The sequence below is a fragment of the Sinocyclocheilus anshuiensis genome, unplaced genomic scaffold (assembly GCF_001515605.1).
Source record: "Sinocyclocheilus anshuiensis isolate Anshui unplaced genomic scaffold, SAMN03320099.WGS_v1.1 scaffold1054, whole genome shotgun sequence".
Classification (NCBI taxonomy): Eukaryota; Metazoa; Chordata; class Actinopteri; order Cypriniformes; family Cyprinidae; genus Sinocyclocheilus; species Sinocyclocheilus anshuiensis.
This window is the reverse complement of record NW_015536544.1, coordinates 1,269,771-1,286,093: the sequence shown is the minus strand read 5'-3', so window position 1 is coordinate 1,286,093 and position 16,323 is coordinate 1,269,771. Positions and strand designations below refer to the sequence as shown.

Genomic DNA, 16,323 nt, shown 5'->3' with positions numbered 1-16,323 from the left:
AGCTTTACAGTGTCAAACAGGAAAATAGTTTGTCAATAATGCAAGAGGACAATCACAAAGAGTCATTTTCCAGCTAAAGTCAGTTCATTGATAATTCAGTGATGTCATCATCCACTTCAGCTCTCTTTCAATAGTGTCTGTGCAATCAGTCAAGCGTCCCCAACTAAGCAAGCCAAAGGTGACAGGTGCAAGGAACCAAAACTCCATCGGTGACAGAAATGGAGAAAAAACCTTGGGATAAACCAGGGTCAGTTCGGGAACCAGTTCTCCTCTGCCCACAACATAGCTATACTGATAAAAACACAAAGGAGCAATATTGTTGGAATCACTTTGAGAACAATATTTTTTAATGAACAATAAAAACATTGACAACCAATTAGAACTTAAAAAGCACAGGCATTTAAACCAGCAGTTGATAAACTCGCAGTGCTCGCGAATAATAAATAGAACGTTATTGTCCATTGATGTGAACGCTAATATAGTTATCATTATAGTGTGGATAGACCTTTGCCCTAATGTAATTTCTAAAAATGAAAGGTAAGTGGTTTATAAGAACCACCATATTGTATGTTTACAGCTTCATATAAGCTTAAAAGCTATTGAATTTCATTAGCAAAATGTCTGCTAAACTCCACTACTTTCGAGGATAGTACAGAGTAACCAAACCTCCTCGCCACATTGTATAGAATGCAACAGGTCCTTTTTATATTTCATTCACTCTCTGTTACACCATGTACCAGGAAATCAAGCCCATGCGTAAAACTCTTGGCTCACATGAGAGCTGTTGATTGGGTGAAAGGGAATATGGGTCCTGTCAGACAAAAGCAATCAGGCAGGCAGCAAGGCGTTACAATGCATGGACCTGAAGTACCGCCGTGCCTCTCACGGCTGAGCCACTGATCTTATTGTTGTGTTTGTATTGAAACGGTGAATGGGCCAGACCATGAGAACGGACATGGGCGCAGTTCAATGGGGAGGAGCGAGTGAATGGCCGCCTCTCCACTGACTTCAGCAGTGTTCTAGCTTAGCATAGAACTAACTGGTTAAGTAAAGTATTCCCTCATGTAAATTAATCAAATAAAACCCCAAAACCATGGTTATATAGTTAGACCATGGTAACCACAAATTAACCATGGTTTTGCTACACTAACCATAATTTAACCATGGTATTTGTAGTAAAACTGTGGTTGTACAAATGGTAATGAATATACAAAAAAAAAAACATGGTTTACTTTTACTATAATAAAACTATGGTTCATTTTCATAAGGGTTGAACTGGCAGAAATAGTAAGAGCAGTGTGCTAGTAGCTATTCCATTCAGTCCTTTTCTAAACTAGTTAGCACTTGCTAACAAGACTGCTAACTGAAGGTACATTCACCATTTTTTAAATAATACTTTTTCAGGTAATCAAAAATAACATGCAATTAAGTGCTCGAAAATATTTTACATTAGTTCACATTGAGTAAATTATTTCAGTGATAAGTGTTCTTTTTAAAAGTATGCTAAAGTATTTCTTTTTCACAATGGAAGAAACGTCAACACAACAATGTCAGTAACTCTATCAATTGTATTTTGGCAAAAATTGTGGTTACCATGGTCATTTTTGTTAGGGTAATCTAAAGAAACAAAATACACTTCATTGCTGTCAATACTCCCTGAGCGTGCTAAATTAGCTCAGAAAAGCTGCCCTGGGTGAGCTATAATTAGCATGTATGACTAGACGTGACACTCTGATACACTGTAAACGCGTGTAGACGTTTGTATGGCCTAACAGGTGCACAGACCGTCTTGAAAGGACCAAAACCAATGTGTAGACAGACAGACAAAAGCTAACAGAAAGATGAGCCAAGACTTTACTTCTGTTGCTAGTGAATAGGCAGGCAGTTTCCCTCAGCAAACCCATTCAGTGTAGGGTATCCTAGCTAAAGGTGTAAAGGTGTTTCACGTCAAAGCCATTGTTGCTTGTATTGTGGCCTTTCTCCCAAGGGACAGAGCCCTCTTTAGGGAGGTTTCTTTCATCTTTTTAAAGTATTAACATGGTTGAGTTTGGCAGTAGACTGTTGGAACCAAAAACAATGTTGGCTTAAAAGGAATGGAGGTATTGTGTGGTTAACTTGTTGACAGCTTAATAGACTTTCTTATCAGTCCTAGAACTAAACAGTGAGCAGTTACAAAATATCACTGTCTTAAAGGTTAGTCAGTTCTCTTGGTGGCCATCGTGGTCACTACCCCAGGATAGCTGTTTTCTGTGCTTGGAAATTCAGCTCCTATTTACTTGGATGGGGAAAGACCGAAACCTCTGAAATGGTTGTTGACATTGTTCAAATCTGATCCAAAGGGTCATTCTCAAGAATTTTTTGTTTTTTTTCTCCCATAAAAACTGATGGGAAGTATTTATTAACATCTTGACATTATTACTAATCATTAAAAATAGTTAATTTAATTTAATTTAATTTAATTTAATTTAATTTAATTTAATAATTTAATTTAATTTAATTTAATTTAAAATGAGAATAACCATGAAAAATAATACATTCAAAAATAAAATAAAATAATTTAAAATGTAAACAAATTTTATTTAATTTTTTGTTTGTTTTGTTTTGACACCAGGGACAAATTCTCATAAAAATTATTTTCTAATATCTAATAATGATTTTATATGAACTGAAAACTCAAAGGACCATATAGGACCCTATACAATGGTCATCGATATTGCTTGTTTAGCTCAAATCACTCAGAAATATTAGACTTTTTTCAGGCTGATCAAGGTAATTGGATGCACATTTTAGAGTAAACCAGCTCTATCAGAAAAAGACTAAATCACTGTCTATGTTTTAATTCACTGCTTTCCAATGATCTGTCAGTTTTGTTCTACTTTTGTTTGTAAATCTGCAGTGATGAGACTGAAATGGCACAGATCGAGTTATAGACAGTTATGGATCAGAGGTCCGACCCACATGCAATAGGCATGCAGGCTAATTATGTACTAATTAGAGCATTGGCAGAAGGCTTTTAGAGTTTATATGCCTCTCCCACTGCATCTGCTTCTCTGTTTATTACTTTCATTTAGTCGGTTTTGGAGGATTAAGGGAAGACAAAGTTCATTCAAAAGTAAATTCATGTTCCAAACCCATATGACTTTTAAGGAACACAAATGGACATATTTTGCACAAATATTACAGTGTACAGATGTATTGTTTCCTATATAGAATGTGATTGGAGGACTTTGTTTATAAAGGCAAAAAAATGACCAAAGTTTGCTGATCAGCAGGAGACCAACGTTTTGAAATAGTGGGGTGATTATGAGGAAGAACTTTACGGATGAACTTTTACCACATGACCTTAAAGTCCTGGGTGACGACCTTCTGACAATAAAAGAGACCTTTTTTTTTTAAATAAAGTGAATGAAACCACCAGGCAAAAGACTGAAGAGAATAATAGAGCTTGCCTTTCCGCTTAACTCCTCCTGAACTCATATTCTCTATTATTTCCATATTGTTCTTACCATCTGATGCATAATTACTGTAATTAAAATAATTATGCCATTTGATTTTGGCACTGTCACTGTCCTAACAGAATTCTGTGGCGGATTACAACCTAACTGCAGTGTCAAACCATTAATACTGGATCAAATCCAAAGGACTTTTTGACAGCAGGTCACAGCAGGTCATGGCATGATTTAGCTGCTGCAAGAGGAATTTTAAAGATTGATCTCTCTTTTTGAAACAACCATCCTGTTTTATAGCTGATTTTAGGAGATTTTAAACAATATTGCAAGCCAATTTTTGAAAGAAAAAAAAAAAGCCACATTTTAAATCCAAAGATGCATAAGGTTTTAGGTAGGTTAAAGAGGAGTTTTAAATTTGTCAGTTTTATCTTGGCTTAAAATCAAAAAGTATATTACTATTGCAATGAATATACAGTGGCATTCCTGAGATACAAAATCTAGTATAATAATATTATTAATAATAATAATAATAATAATAATTCAACAAAAATTTTATGATGAAAGATGAATAAGAAATATTTAAGATTCAGCACCAGGTCACTAACTTAACTATTTTATAAAAATAAATGATTATATTTATATTTAATTTAATATATGCAGGGCCGTTTTAACCATAGGGCAAGGAGGGGGCCCGTGATTGGCTGTGGAGTAGATTGACTGGAGCGCCGATCGCCAAAGCCACCACGCCCCCCACTTATTAGCGCTGTTATTTAGTTTACTTTTCCGTAAATTTCATGCATTACCATTTGAGATTGAAACGTAAAGTCTGAATTTGGTTTACCAATCAAATGCGTTTATTCTATATTTGACTTTTGAACGATATGCGCACGTATCTATCAGGTGATCGCTGCCCAGTATGTCTGCATTCACCTCTCTTCACTTTGTTCTGGAGTAATCTGGAAATGGTCGCGCAAAGAACAATAATCAATAAGTAAAAATGTCAGCAATTCTAAAAGAGAGGGGCTCAAAAAAGAAAAACTTCAAATACAAACAACATAAAAAACATGACTTCGTAAATTCCCCAGCTATCAGGTTATTTTACTAAAGCTGATGATGGAGTGGAAGTTGCTGGAACAGCAAGTGAACCGGGCAAACGGAGCAGATAAAAACAGTGTCATCGTCCACACAGATTTTAGGTTAGTTTGATTATTAACTGGATTTATATTGTTTTTGTGTTTGAACAAACTATATTCATTTAAGGGTTGGGAGATAATCCGGTAGAAATATATCAATCGTTGATTGAAGTAAAAGGCCCCCCCTTGCCACCTCATACATTTATAAGATTTTTAAACAAAACAACTTGAATGATTTATTTTCACACAAAATCTGTTGCTCCATTAATGTTCAATACAACGTATATATTTTTTCTGCAATTATTCATTTTAGGCGCAGTGAATAGCACATTTTTTCTTAAGGTGGGCCTTTAGCCCCGTTGTACCCTATCTATGTACTTTATCTATCTATCTATCTATCTGTTGTGATGGGGGGCCCTGCAGTAAGTCATAGCCCCGGGGCCCAGTGCGGTCTTAATGCGGCCCTGAATATTTGTGTCATTTATAATAAGTATTTAATTATTTATTTAATTATTTGAGACAAAAGCAAAAGTAGGCATAACAAATGAAATTTTCAGCTTCTTGATTTTTTGATTTCATTGCAAAATGTAAATTATATTATCATCCAGCTCTATAATCACCCAGCTCCATTCTGCCAAATGCATTATAAGCTGCTTTGAAACAATGTGTATTATGAAAAGTGTTATACAAAATATTTGAAAAAATTCAAATTGTTTTACTATATAATTTGTAATGAAAAAAAAATGTATTAGAAAAATGCAAAGTAGCCCATTTGACAATTTTTAGTAAACATATTTATTCGCTTTGATGGAATAAACTGATATTTGTTTTTCTTTTCAGCGGATGTATCAGAAGCATATGGATTCAGATCACAGAAAAAACTCTCAGAGAACATAGAGTGGTCTTATGCGGGTGAGTGTTGAATTCTAACTGTACTTACATTGTGTTTATTATCTCTGCATAGTGATCATAGCGATTAGACTTCAGTCTGTGTAAAGGGCCTGTCAGAATTTCTAAAGATGCACATTTTGAACTGAAGCACTGGTGGCATCCTTCCCCCATGCCAGCTCAGGTTTAGGTTTTTTATCTTTGTCTAAGCATGCAGGGCTTAATGCCACAGATTAAATTCATCCGTATCTAACTGAGCTTTCAAGGTTAATGTGGCCTAAATTACAGGTCCTGTCTGATCTCGCCCAGACTGTGCATGTCAAAGTTTAAAGGGTGTGTTTAGAGGCTTTCATGCAGTATGACTCCAAGTTGTGGCTCCGTTGTGTTGTTCATCTCTGCTGAAGCTGACTAATCCCAGTATTTCCATGGAAAGCCTGATTTAATTGGTTAATTTAATTAAGACAGCTTATGTGTCTTTATAGTGTTTGAAAGTATAATCTTAGAAGACGATTTATGAATTTTTAGACGCTTTAGGGGGCATATTGTACACTTTTTGTTGTAGTAATTTAGTTTTACATAATTTCCAGGACTTTCTCTGATCCTGTTTAGGCTGTTCTTGATGACACACCTTTAAGACTTTATGCAAATGACTCGTTGTGATTGCCTTTGAAATTAGGGAAAACGCCCAGGGCAAGTCTTTGTAAATCTGGAGGGTTGTAGTTCAGTGTGTTGAAGGTTGCAATGTCAATACAATGACCGTTTGTAAATGATTAGCATGTAGCATTTTAGCATTTTAGTTTTCATGCATTGAGGAAGGAGTTTTGCATTAGAGTAGCCTATATCTTTACAGCACATCAAAAATCCAGCTAATAGAGAATGCTCTCAGAACTTTGGCTAACGTTCCAGTAAGGTTCTCTCAAAGTTATGAACAAACATTCTTCCAGTAACGGTAATAGAATGTTGGTTTTTAATAACATTCCCAAAACATTAGCACAAAAATTCAATCATGGACCGTTTTTCTTAAAGGGGTGGTTCACTGTTTTTTTTCTAGGCTTGATTGTGTCTATGGGGTGCAGTCTAACATGTGTTAATGCTTCGTTTTTAAAAAAACACATTATTTTTCACATAATTTACCTTTATTCCACACCGCTCTGTCCCTTCTCTGAGAAACGCGCTAATCATTTCCTGCTTTCATGAAGCCTCGCCCTCAGAAATAGGCGATGAGCTCTGATTGGTTAGCTAGCCCAGTGTGTTGTGATTGGCTAAACTGCCTCTAGTGTGTGTCTAAACGTCTCGCCCCTCACCTCAGCGGCATGTGCTCTGGTTGTATTGTAAACAAAGGCGTCGTTAATATCGCTTATCAGTTTGAGCCCGATTGAGAAGCAGAGGATATTATTGAAGAGGATCGTGCAGAACCTGTGCAAGCACGGCTTTTAATGGTAGGCCTATGTTTTTTGTTTGTTGTTGTCTCATACTTTTAGATATGCTGTTATTTGTAAATGCTACTGCTTATGTTAACTTCTAATGAGCTGAATGAGAGAGAGAGAGAAAGAGAGAGAGAGAGAGAGATGCAGAGTGTGTGCAGAGCAGGGGGCGCGAGGAACAGTATTAAGAACCACTGTGAATCCATTAGAATCGTTAGAAGACAGAATCGCGATTCATATATGAATAGATTTTTACGTGCACCTCTAGTTTTCTCTTCCTCTTCTCTAAAGCAGCGCAGCATGGCCTCGCCCCCTTTGTTGCATCTTCCCAGGGGCGGGGTTTATCTGGGTTTGTTACGTCATGAACCCGGGAAGTAACTTGTTATAGTCCCTACCAGCCGTTTTTGTATGCATTACACTGCCAAAATTTTAAAAGACGATATCTCCATTTGCATTGAACTTTCAGCTTCGTAACTTTGCAGATATTGTTTATGCTCAAACAGCAACATTACACACTAACTAACGTTAAAAAAGGGAAATTGCAATCAACCACCCCTTTAAATATTTAGTTGGACACCCAACTGACTTTTAACCTTTTTTTTACTACTTACTAAATTTAGATGGTTCAGAGAACATTAAAAGTAACATTCCCATAATGTTTGCAAAGTGATAAAATGTTCCATTAACATTTTCTATATTAAAAAAAACCTTAAAAAAATAGACGTTTTGAACGTTCACAGAGCATTCAGAAATAATGTTTAATGACTTAATGGGAATGTTGGCAAAACCTTCTTTGGGCATAATTTTATTAGCTGGGGAGCAGGAAAAACCTTGTTTTTTTATCATATGGCCCCTTGAAGTTTGAGAAGAGTTGAAGTATCAAATCAAACAACAGTAGTGACACATTTTGTATCCCTCATCTTTTTATCTCCAGCTCTTTTCCATTTCTAGCACAATGGAGAATTCCCCTGTCTCACTTTGTTATTGAAAGTAGGCCAGATTTGATATTCTCCTTATTATTATGCACTTTTGATATTTAGCTTCTGATCACTATGATTTACAGATTGTTCCTTTGGAAAATGATTCAAAAAATGATCTGAATCTTCAGCCTGGGGCTCAGAGTTTCAAATGTGTTTAGTCTAGGAAAGACTTTCTCCATCTCCTCAAACCTCTTGTCTTTGACCCATCACAACAAACCAGATCTGGGTGTCATTGGAGGTTGGCACAAGAAAGGGGGCATTATAGTGTCCGGACTGCAGGCAGGAGGTCGGTCATGCAGATGGGACACCGTTCATCAACTTTACCCAGAATACTGTGGCCCCTCCTCCTCTTTGACCCCATTTTCATATCACTCATGTTGTCTAAATAATACTGAAACACGAATAATCAATCCCTGTAAGCTAATTCTGACATCATAAAGAGAAAGCCATATTTCTATGTAAGTGTGGATAACTGAAATGTACTTTAGTGGCCGAATCAGGTCGTTTTGCATGATATGGTTTCTCTTCTCATGTAGTTAATGGTCATTCTCAAGAAACAGTGCCAGCTGTCCTAGAAAATGTTTTTAATCATTTTATATGAATTTTGCTTCTGAACCTCAGGCCCAAATTACCAGGCTTTAGACATTGTGGGACCACCAGATTTGCAGAGTGCCAGTAGTTATTGTTAATAACCCTAAAGTGCAATATCATTTGAACCCTGTCACAGTAGTTTTGGAATTTATTTAATTATAATTTGAATTGACAACAAAGTACATTTTTAGTACATTTAACTCTATAAAATAATTACAGTTTAAATATTAGCACAACATGCACTGTTCTATAGGCACTATATATTTATTATGTCACTCATGCCAGACATCAAACCATTATCTTCGAAAGAGAGGAAATATCACAGGATAACATATTTGAATGTATATAACAGTTTTTTGTTTGATTCTGGTGGTGATGTAATGGTAACATGCAAACTGACTGATATTCTAAATGGCACCATTTCCTGAGAATGGCCCACATTTATTAGGTGGTTGTGTATGGCGTTATTTTACTGACAAATGTCGAGAGTGCATTATTGTAGCGTGCATTAAGCACATTAATACAATGCGCGAGCGCGAATCTCTCCGCTCGCGCGCGGATTTCCTTTGCTCTCGCACAAAACCGGATGCGTGCTCAGATACACGCTGCTCTCGCCCGGAGAGAGTGCGCGCACTTAAAACGTGTCTCTCTTCTCACTCAAACTGTGTCCTGTGCACTCGCAAATCTCTCTGTGCTCATGCGCTATAGATATTAATTCTTTTCGCACCTGAATTAAACATTGTCAAAAGTTATCAACCAATCAGATTTCAAAGATGGATCTGTAATTTCTTTACTATTTAATACTACTTAGTCATAATATTAGAAATGAATTGGGTGTTTGGATGATTTGTAAATAACCTAGTTTGGTCAAACCCTTCTGAACGATTTATCTAAACAAACAAAAAAGCATATGATTCTTAAAATTCATGTGGTCATATAGGCCTATATATATTGTGTACTTGGATTGATATATATATATCAATATATCCTCTCAAAAAGAACAGAAGGACACAAATACAGACATATTCAAATGAAACATGACAGCTTTGAGTGTTTGTACTCTGTTCTCTCTGTAGTCCTTCGCTGAGGAAGGAGAGAAGTGACAGTGCTAAGTAATGAAGAAGTGAAGACATTTTACTGGCATTTTCCTCTGATTTGCACTTGCTGCAGCTTGTCAGGCGTCTAGTTTTCCCCGTTCACTGAAGCCATGGAGGGACATGTCACAACCATAGACTGTATAAAAACATGGACGTAGTGTCCGTGACGTCACCCGTAGATTTCCGAAGAGCGTTTTTGAAGCTCAAATGTGGGCGGAGCCGGCCGTCGCCATCTTGGCAGTGCGTCACGGCACGTCACTCCCGGATAATCGAAAATAGGCAAAGAGGCGGGAGCTGGTTGCTGAAGCCACGCCCACCTAGCTCGACGGTGGTGACAGCAGCGGCAATCCACCTGTCACTCAAGTGGCCACGCCCTTAATTATGCAGAACTTTAAGGCTTAATAAAATTTAAACGGATGAGTTATAAAAAAATTCACCCCCCTCACAGTTGTCATCAAGGGCAAAATTAGCTATATAGACCAAAATCATTTTTTGAACCAGGCTGTAAACGTTTTTTTCTGCTGTAAAGTTGGGCATTTTAACATGGGGAGTCTATGGGATTGACTCCCTTTTGCAGCCAGCCTCTAGCGGCCAGTTGCTGAATTACAGTTTAAGTCACTTCCTTGTTGGCTTCACGAGAGAGAGCGGGAGGTTGCCGCTTGGTCACAACCCATCAACACAAAGCCTATGAAGGTAAAACGGTAGCAAAACTCGAGAGCTTGTTGATTTGAATGTGAGAACTTGTCATATTAATATTTGAATTTGTAAGTTGAAATTTACACTCACAGCTCTGATGTGAGAAGCTGAATCTTTCGATTTGCACACACAGACAATAATCAGAACAACCATATTTTGAATTTGAAGTTGCAGATTAATAGTTACAAATGTGTAAAATGACATTCACATCAACAAAATCACAGACAGACATATTTACTTTTGCACTTTACTTCAGTTTCACTGTACAACCACAAGTCAGCACTCTGATCTCTCAGATCTGGCAGTACAACTTCAAATCCTAGTGCTTTGACTTTTGCTACTCCTTTCGCGATATTCCTGTAGCAAGACTCATATATTAAACAGCAATATTTAATAGCTATATTTGCTCATATAGCAAAACTCATTATATTAAACAAGTTCTCACATTCACATTTTGCTACTGTTTTACCGTCATAAAGTCTATTATTATTATTTCATAGAATATTATGATAGTCACAAACAGACATTAAATTTTTTTATGCGCTGTTATGTGGTTAAAGGGAAATGTTCACGAGAGGTTTGATACTAAAGATTTTCATGATTCTGGAAATCTGGAAATTTAGGCTAAAAAAATATGTTATTTGCCAGAACAATTGATTTATTGATTGATTTTTCCCCCTTCCTTCTTGCAAATCATTTGAATTGTAAATCAACCATAAGCAGTCTACATTTAGGCTATTGTTACTTGATGGAAAAATTGTGATTTTTATATATATTTTTATACTTTCTTTAATATAATTATTACACATAATTTAGTATAATTTCCTACACAACAGTTTAAATGTAAATCAGTTGTAGCCAATTTACATTTAGGCTATTAAATTAAATGGTATATATTTATAGAAATTTGTCAAATTAATTTGTAATAATAAAAATAATAATATGGTTTTAAATGCTTAAAACAACCAATAAGCCACTTAAGACTGTGCATTAGGGTGATTTTACCACACCATCCCAACAGGGTTTTGGCAACTTCACTTTGTTTGTGCCTAAGATTAGCTCAACTTCACTTTGTTTGTGCCTAACATTAGCTTTTATTTCTTCATTCATGTATTGTTTATGTTCTACTGTATTTGACTCAACTGTAGTGCATTCTACTGTACACCAGTGTTTATGACTCAGCTGGGGGTGTAATGCAGCTATTGATATGCTAATGGAAGTGACCTAGAACTGCTGGTGACCTGGTTCATGGGCTTTGTTTTTGTGCTGTAGGGACCTCCAGAGAGAGGACTCGGATTAACCCCCAAGAAAACCACTACATATGTAATGATGCACCTGTGTGTCTGTGAATGCAGTTTATGTGTGTATATGTGTTTGTACTGGAGCACAGGAGATCATCCTCTGACATTTATGAATGATTTTAAGAGGTTTATTTATTTATCCAATTAAACTCCATTTCCCACAGGAACTCTAAACCAAAATAACTGGGCAAAGAAATACCCATCATGCAACAATGCCAAACAATCACCAATAAACATTGAGGAGAGCCTGACACAGGTCAAAATTCAATTCCAGAAGCTGAGATTAGAGGGATGGGCGGAAAAGACATCAGACTCCACTACAGTAAAGAATGATGGGAAAACAGGTGAGAACAATTGTATTTTTAATATCAACCCTTTGATAGATGTGCATTGTTTCAGAGGTGAAAACCCCCCTGAAAATTCAGACTTGATGTGATTAGACATTGACCGTTAATTTCTGTAATGTGTTGTCTCCAGTGGCCATTGATGTGGGAGGAGATTTTTTTGTGAGTGGAGTGGGACTCAGGTCCAAGTTTAAGGTGGGACGCATCACTTTCCACTGGGGCCTGTGCAATGCCTCCTCTGATGGGTCGGAGCATGGCCTCAACGATGAAAAATTCCCCCTGGAGGTATGTCAACATAATAAAATAATGTCAATTCTAATTTATTTATTTATATTTATTTGTCTGTTTTTATTTATTTATTATATTATATAATGATTTATTTCATTTTTTTAGTATTTTTATTTTTATTATTTATTAACTCACTGCCTAATAAGCAGGATAATGTACAGTCAGCTGGTCATTTTCTTGATCACGAAGTGGGGGGTTATTTTCCGACTGCACATTATCTTTTACTTTTCACTGGAAGTGTGACTGTATACAAATGATTAGATACTGTTTGTTTCTGGTGCAGATGCAGATATACTGTTATGAGGCAGATGCTTTCAGTGGCCTCGATGAGGCCCTCAGCGCAGCAGGAAAGATCACAGCGTTGGCCGTGCTGTTTGAGGTAAGTGTGGCAGCTTTATATATATATACAGAGCTGGGTAGTAACTGATTACATGTAATCTGGATGATGTAATCAGATTCCAAAAGTTAAGTACTTGTAATTGGATTAAATTACATTTTAAAATACTCGTAATCAGACTACTGTTACTTTTTTTTTATTGATTACATGATTGCATATTTTCACACAATAGCAATACATTGTTCATAATTTACTGATTCTCCCTAATTCCTCTTTTTCATCTTTTAAATGTTCCTTTCTAAAATAGCCTACTGCTTACATACTGTACACTCAGAAAGTCTTCCCGTTTTGTGGACATTCATACAGAGATCAGTCAATACAGTCAGGGGGCTACACAGCATTTGACCACTGGATTTACAAAATTCAGTTCAGGTTTAAGAAGTGTTTCAACACTGCATCAACTACTGATGAACACATTAATTAAAGGTTATTTAACCCTGTATTACTGTGTCTTTGGAAGTCTTTTGTCTTTCAAACACATTAAAATGCACAAATTCATGTTATTTCTTATTTACATGTAATGCAGGCATTTCCAAACTTTTTTTGTCAGCTAAACCTCTTTTACCTAATATATTTACTTGAAGTACCTCCTGAGATTTAAAAATAAATATTTTAAAATTAAGTATCACATTTGCATGTTCACGGTTCTTTGACGGTGGTTAATGGTCACATGACATGCAGATAAACAAATAAAATATTTCATTTTTGTAGTAAGCATTTTTTTGATTGTTGTTTTATGATTTATTAAAATAATTTATGATTTATTAAAATTGATTTATTTGAATTTTACATTTTTATGATTTAATTAATTATTAACTTTTCATTAAACTCACAAATCCCCTGCAGTTCCTTTATGAAGCCCAGTTAGGGAAACCTTGACGTAATGTTTAATTCACTTCATGATGTTAATAACAAAGAATGGAATATATTTTCTTCCTCTTTGTATTTTTATATCAATATGGTACAAGATTATCCTGTTCAAATCAATGTGATAAACGAGTTAGGTCAAAAGTAATCAAAAAGTAATCTGATTATATTATCTAAAATGTGTAATGTAATGAATTATGTTAATAACTGCAATTTTTGTCATGTAATTTGGAATCAGTAATGGATTACAATTTGTAAGTAATCTACTCAGCAGTTATTTGTTTATTGTCTTGAATTAAGTTTATTTGAATGAATGAATGAATGATGCATTTATATAGCGCTTTACTGTGTATTGTTGTACACCCAAAGCGCTTTACAATCATGTGGGGGGGTCTCTCCTCAACCACCACCAGTGTGCAGCATCCACTTGGATGATGCGACGGCAGCCACAGGACAGCAGCGCCAGTGCGCTCACCACACACCAGCTACAGGTGGAGAGGAGAGAAAGTCATAGAGCCAATCAAGTGGATGGGGATTATTAGGAGGCCATGATTGACAAGGGCCAGGGGGGCAATTTGGCCAGGACACCGGGGTTACACCCCTACTCTTTACGAGAAGTGCCATGGGATTTTTAATGACCACAGAGAGTCAGGACCTCGGTTTAACGTCTCATCCGAAAGACAAATATTTGACCCTGTAAACAAAAACTGGCTAGTTAGCTAAGAAAAAGCTAAACTTAATTCATAATTTTAATAATGTCTTAGATATTTGTACTGGAAAACAAAACAAAATTCTTAAGGAAAATAATTTTTACATATGTGACCCTGGACCACAAAACCAGTCTTAAGTCACTGGGGTATATTTGTAGCAATAGCCAAAAAAATACATTTTATGGGTCAAAATTATTGATTTTTCTTTTATGCCAAAAATCATTAGGATATTAAGAAAGATCATGTTACATGAAGATATTTTGTAAATTTCCTACTGTAAATATATCAAAACTTAATTTTTGATTAGTAATATGCATTGCTAAGAACTTCATTTGGACACCTTTAAAGGTGATTTTCTCAGTATTTTGATTTTTTTGCACCCTCAGATTCTAGATTTTCAAATAGTTGTATCTCGGCCAAATATTGTCCTATCCTAACAAACCATACATCAATGGAAAGCTTATTTATTCAGCTTACAGATGATGTATACATCTCAATTTCCAAAAATGAACCCTCATGACTGGTTTTGTGGTCCAGGGTCACATATGTAAATTGTGGTGTTGCTGTTTCTTCATAACATACTTGCTTTATTGAACGTCCTCACTCCATCAAAGACAGGCTTCAAAACCTCACCACACCCCCACCCAGCATTTAGCAATGGTACAGAGCAGTTTCAGAAATCCTCATCTTCACACAGATGTTTTGATGGTAAAGGCTAACAGGACGTAACCATAATGTGTTGCTAAATCTTTGTAATATGTAGGCTTTTCCCTGAGGATATTTTGGTATACTTCATGTGCAATAACATGAAGTTGTGTGTATATTGTGTTGTTTTGTCAGTTTAGTGCTGCATGTTTTGAGAGTGTGGCTTGTATGAACATGTCATATTTTGAAAGCAGATAGATGCGGTTAAAATGTGAGTCATCAATTTTTTTATTTATTTTTTTATCGATAAAAACTCAATTTAGTCTAAAGAGCAAAAGAAAAAAAACAACTTTGAAATGCTCAACAATGTGCAGTGTTCAGGTGTCCACATTCTTTTGGCCATGTAATGTATCATGTATTTTGTTATTATGCAGCAGCTGCTAAATATTTTTTTATGGTTTATGGTTTTAAGATAAGTACTGAGGATAATGAAAACTACATGGCCATCATTGACGCAGTCAACAGTGTCAGCCGTTATGGTATGTGCAATCTTCATATTCTACATTTAAAAGTGTCGTATTCTACACATTTGCAAAATATTATAGGAAAATCCTGTTTTCCATGAGGCCCCTTTAAGCTCTTCCATGTCCAAAGGCCCTTAAAGTGACAGTTCACCTAAAAAAGAAAATTCTGTCAGAATTTAATCACCCTCAAATAGGCCTGGACGATAAAACGGTATCGATATTTATCGACGGTACACCTTCTTCGATATCGATGGAAAAATTGTTCGATATAGTGCACGATATAGGCACGTGCTATGAGTGACGCAGATAGCACACACAAACACGAACACATGCTGAATTGAGTGCTGTGCCTGCCTGTGATGAGAAGATTGTGAATAAAGAATGAATATTAGTCGAATTTAAAATAAACATTTGCATTTGAATGTTAGGTGTGCGTCAGGGAACGTCATCAGTGGCGCGCGAGATGCGGTGATGATGTAAGTGACGTTGTTGCATTTTAATGTTTTGTTAGTCTACTCTAGCCCATGAGACGCGCCGCTGCTGTGTTATGCATTCAAAATAATAGGAGAAGATCTTGAATGGGTTAAAACCGAAACCAAGCCATTCACACAGAACGCATATTCAGCGCATTTTTTAGACGGACAAATATGATTGCTGCACTCGCGTCTCACACAAGAGATGTATAGAAAGCCATGCAAAGTTAAAACAGTTGAAACTTTTAGAAAACACGTCACGAATTTGTGGAGGTTTATTCATTTTCACTGCGTCCCATATGTTTTTAAATGCAGTCTGTGTGAATGGCGCTTCGGCTCTTTGGATTAAGCAATGCATAAATACATGATGCTGTTTTGTTCATAATTGTTTATGCAATTTACGAAATTATATTTGATTTTTATGAGTTAATTTAGACGTAATGCACGTTTTTATAGAGTTACTTCCTTGTGTTGACAATTTAAATGCGCTGCATTATTTTGCTCATTGCGCCCTCC

General features: G+C 36.1%; 1 protein-coding gene across 1 annotated transcript in view; it reads left to right on the top strand.

Moving 5' to 3' along the window:
- The first annotated feature begins 731 nt into the window (after positions 1 to 731).
- Positions 732 to 16,323, top strand: part of LOC107698571 (receptor-type tyrosine-protein phosphatase zeta-like) — a 52,245-nt gene continuing 36,653 nt past the window's right edge. The window contains exons 1-6 of the mRNA XM_016499617.1: positions 732 to 756; positions 5,423 to 5,494; positions 11,724 to 11,903; positions 12,037 to 12,188; positions 12,475 to 12,570; positions 15,283 to 15,349. Of these exons, the coding sequence (XP_016355103.1) occupies positions 732 to 756; positions 5,423 to 5,494; positions 11,724 to 11,903; positions 12,037 to 12,188; positions 12,475 to 12,570; positions 15,283 to 15,349 (592 nt within the window). The remainder of the gene's footprint in view (positions 757 to 5,422; positions 5,495 to 11,723; positions 11,904 to 12,036; positions 12,189 to 12,474; positions 12,571 to 15,282; positions 15,350 to 16,323) is intronic.